Source organism: Anarrhichthys ocellatus, unplaced genomic scaffold (assembly GCF_004355925.1).
Source record: "Anarrhichthys ocellatus isolate YVR2014 unplaced genomic scaffold, GSC_Weel_1.0 scaffold112, whole genome shotgun sequence".
NCBI classification, from domain to species: Eukaryota; Metazoa; Chordata; class Actinopteri; order Perciformes; family Anarhichadidae; genus Anarrhichthys; species Anarrhichthys ocellatus.
Genome location: NW_022280142.1, coordinates 734,709 through 738,685, shown reverse-complemented (window position 1 = coordinate 738,685; position 3,977 = coordinate 734,709). Strand labels below are relative to the sequence as shown.

Sequence of the window (3,977 nt, the reverse complement as noted above, 5' to 3'; positions counted from 1 at the left end):
CATAGTCGGATTACAAAAGGAAAAGAGTTCAAGAACAGCTGGTGAGCATTTCAAGGGTCCCGCTCCTTTTTTACCTTTATGTCCCCGGCCAAGATGGTGGCTATTTCCCCCTGCATGAAGGCCCAGGGCACGTTGGAGCCGACCAGCGGGCACCGCTCGCCGCTGGGGCAGTACACCTCGCCGGTGGCGCCCTGCTGCTTGATGCTCTCCCGGGAGCAAGGGAAGCAGAACTTATGTGACGCCACCGACGGGCACTGGACGAAGTGAGTGTCCTCCAGCCGCTCGTGGCACAGAGTGCAGCACAGCGGCACGCTGCCGGGCGGCACAGAAGAGTCCGGGATGCTCTGCAGTGGCGGCACGTGGGGGTCCATGCCCCCGGGCATGTGTAGGGCAGAGGGGTTGGCGCTCACGGGGCCCTCCCTCTGGGCCAGCCTCCTCTGCGAGGCCGAGGACGGAGACAGGGGGCTGCCGCTGTTCCGCCGCGCGCCCGCCGTGGTGGAGTGTACCTGGTTGCCGTCCTTCGGTGAGCCCGTGCTGCCGGCGTTGTCGGTGGCGAGGATGAGCGCTGCCATGGGGGACTGGCCGTTCTGCGGCGTGGCCGCCTCGGGGGGCGTGGTGCGGGAGTGGGGAGAGATGGTGGAGGAGGGAGCGGCTGAGAAGCCTTGCAGGGCGACTGGGGGCATTTTCAGGATCTCAGAGGGTGACGGGAGCCAAGGTTGGCCCTCACCGCCGTTCATCTTGGGGGCGCTGCCCTCACCGTCTGGCTCTGGGGAGGCCTTCCTCTTCATGCTCCTGGGGTGCTTCCCCCTGTCTGTGGCAGAGGAAGAGGAAGAGGAAGAGGGAGGGTTAACTCAACCACACTACACACAAACACATCCAGCGTGCTGCTCAAGTGAATAATGAAACACAGGCGATTTCTCAACACGCAGTGAATTAAGGCTTTGTTTATGTCGCTGCTGTTCTTTGCCACAGCTCTGCGCGCGCACGCACGCACACAGAGGTGAACGGGGCCGCTTCAGCAGCGTGGCGTTACCGAGCATGTCGGGTTTAAAACGCACGTCAGCACCGTGCGTAAAATGTGCTGACACATAATTCTTAGTGCTGTTAAGTTCCTGTTTTCATGGCGCATGCCAATTAACAATGTTCCACCGCTGGGAAGAAGGAGGGGGAAAAAACACATAAATACCTGTTTTTGAGGAAGTGGCACTCGTTTCATATCCCATCACCCTCTGCATGGCGGCGTGTTCCTTTTTAAACCTGCTGTCGAAAGTGTGCAGCGCCATCAGGTCCCTGACTGTTTTGCCTTTGCCTATCCACTCCTTGTGGCTGTCCGACATGTCCGACAGGCTGTCCGGCCTGTGTTTGTCTTTCAGCTCCTCCGGACGTTTGCCGTGCTCCCCGGGGCCAGGCGCGGCCAGAACCCCGGGCAGACCCATCTGATTCGGGCGGCCGTTGAGCGGATGTATGGTCGGTATGCCGCCGTTCACCAAAGGCACCAGGTTGGGAGGAACCGTACTAGTCCTGCGGGGGTTTGGGCTTTGGCGGTTCAGCTCCGGGGGCTCGTCGGGTTTTGGATATCCGTTCGGCAGCGGGAGGCCGTTCGCTTGCCTCCCCGTCTGGTACTCCGGTCCCAGCCGAGGAGGCCGGTCAGAGAGCGGGTAGCGGTCCAGCGGCTGCGGCGCACGGGAGCCCGGGTCTCCAGCCGAGTGGTGCATTTCCTTCCCGGCGTGGTGGGGCTTCCCCGGGCCCGGAGAGCGACCCTCCTGGAAGCCGTGCGCTCTCTTCAGCTGCCGAGCCGTCTCGATAACAAATTCAATCCGGTCTGCACCCTCGTAGTTGACACATCCACGGCAAATGGGCTCAGTAAAATCCCAGATCATCGCCCACGGCATGCGGGGCAAGTCGCACAAATAGCAGGACTGCCTTCTGGAGGCAGCGACCGCCGCGGAAGACATGTTGTAACCCCGAAGCGAATGCAAAACTGTCCCGGTAGTTTGTTTACGTCGCTGGAAGGAAAACAAATGAACCAACAATTATCATTAAAAAAAAAAAAAAAAACGTTGTATTTTCCCCTCAGAAAACGGTAGAGTCACACCGACTGGAGTTCATCGTAGTTGTGTCCGTTGCCTCGGCGCGCCTCCGTCTGATTGCTCGCGCTTACAATTCAGCTCGATCTCTCAATGTAGGACCGTGACGTCAGCGGCGACGCGACGCTCGTGCTCCGGGGTTCTATTTACTGGATTCTTCGACAACCCCTCGGGCGCATGCTCACCGTTTCTCTATCTTTATCCGGAGAGCTTTACGCGCGGGGATCGTCTGTGTCTAAGAGGAGGCATCACTCTGGGCCGGTTTTTGGAGTGACCGAAGTATAAACGCGCAGCTACGCCTGCTGTCAAGTACTCAGATCTTACCCACCCTAATAATACCACAGCAAAGAAGTACTTTGTCACAAGTAAAAGCACTGAAGACTGTACCTAAGAGCAGGCCTATTAGCATCAAAACATACTTGAAGTACCCAAAGTAAAAGTAGGCTACTCATGAAGAATGACCCATTTCAGAACAACATATTATATATTTAGATCATAGCTGTTTCTGCATTAATTTGCTCATCGCTTTAATGTTGCAGCTGGTAAAGGTGCGGCTAAATTTAAGTACTTTATACTGCTGGGTGGTGTATTCTATAGTAATACGTTATTCTGTATTAATAATCTGAATCGAGACATATAATTTACCTCTGGATTGTTGTGGAGTAGAAGTATAAAGTATACAATCATAAATCCAAAACCAAAAACAATACAGGCTTTATCCATGTGTATTTAATATGGGTTTTTTTCTGGGTTCTGCTATTTATGTTATATTCACTCCATGTCAACAGACTGGGAAATAATTCATTCAAGATGGTTCCCTGTATTTGTAGCCTTCCAGTAATACACATTAGAGTGAAACCAAATATACAGAATAAGTTCTTCTTAACTAGCTGAAGCAAAAACAAACATTTTATCCGAAAGATGTTAAGTATAAAATTGTCGCCTACAGGTGTTATTTTTATTTGAGTCCACATAATCTTGGCCTGCTTTGTTACAGCGACTTTAAACTTTGGCATCGAAAATGAAACTTAAAACAAAAGCATGAAGCTGAAAAGTAAACATTGGCATTGAAACACTGGTATTGGAGAAAGTTTTATTCCCACAAAACATTCATTGCCAAAATGTAAAGCCGATGCCTGAGCTCCATAAGCTACTTTGTGGTTTAAATTGTATCCCTGGAATTGGAGGCAGAGTGAGAGCTCGCTCCGCCCATTCCTCCTCTCTGCCCATGGGGAACCAAAGAGGTTTTATAAATACCAAAACCCTGAGCATGGAGTTCAGCTGACAGCCTGCACACACACTGCTGTTACTGTTCAACAAGTGCTGAATCCACAGACTTTATTTTAGATTTAAAAAAAAAAAATTAAAAAAAATAAAAAAAAAAAAATATATATATATATATATATATATATATATATATTATTATTATTTACTAATCTTCGCTTGCTCTCTATTAAGAGCACATGGCAGCATCAAAATAAAACATTTCAACACAGCGTGTGAGAATGTCATGTCTAGGGTTGTAAAACAAGAACAACTGTGTGCAGAAAGCAACAAGTGTTGTCGGCGACGCTTTGCCCGCAGGCTCGCTCTCTCTCTCTCTCTCTCTCTCTCTCTCTCTCTGTTGCATTCCAGTCCCGGTGCCAGGCGCCCGTGACGTCACCGAGCCAGCAGCCAATCACAGAATTCAGCTGTTGTTGCCAAGCAAAGTGTGAATCCCCTTCTCTCCGTTCAGACTGTACTCACCGAGGACAAACATGGGAGCTGCACACGAAATGTAAAACCGGTTCCAGTTCCTGTTTTTTTATTTTTGACAAACAAACATCCTGCTGACACGACACACTTTGATCTGAAGTCGGACTTTGAATGAGTTCACCCTGGGATACATCT

The 3,977-nt window shown here is 51.0% G+C and overlaps 1 protein-coding gene across 1 annotated transcript; it reads right to left on the bottom strand.

Annotated features, from left to right (window-relative positions):
- Window positions 1-6: 6 nt before the first annotated feature.
- Window positions 7-2,233, bottom strand: irf2bp2b (interferon regulatory factor 2 binding protein 2b). The gene is made up of 2 exons (XM_031876658.1): window positions 1,187-2,233; window positions 7-811 (listed from the first exon to the last, which is right to left on the bottom strand). Exons 1-2 carry the CDS (start codon window positions 1,953-1,955, stop codon window positions 51-53), a joined length of 1,530 nt encoding a protein of 509 aa, XP_031732518.1. The 5' UTR covers window positions 1,956-2,233; the 3' UTR covers window positions 7-50.
- Window positions 2,234-3,977: the final 1,744 nt, after the last annotated feature.

Bases quoted from the DNA above. Each gene is read 5' to 3' on its own strand.
- irf2bp2b (XM_031876658.1), bottom strand. From the start codon at position 1,955: ATGTCTTCCGCGGCGGTCGCTGCCTCCAGAAGGCAGTCCTGCTATTTG. The intron at 812-1,186 runs GTATTTATGTGT...CCTCTGCCACAG, and splicing joins TGCCACTTCCTCAAAAACAG to ACAGGGGGAAGCACCCCAGG.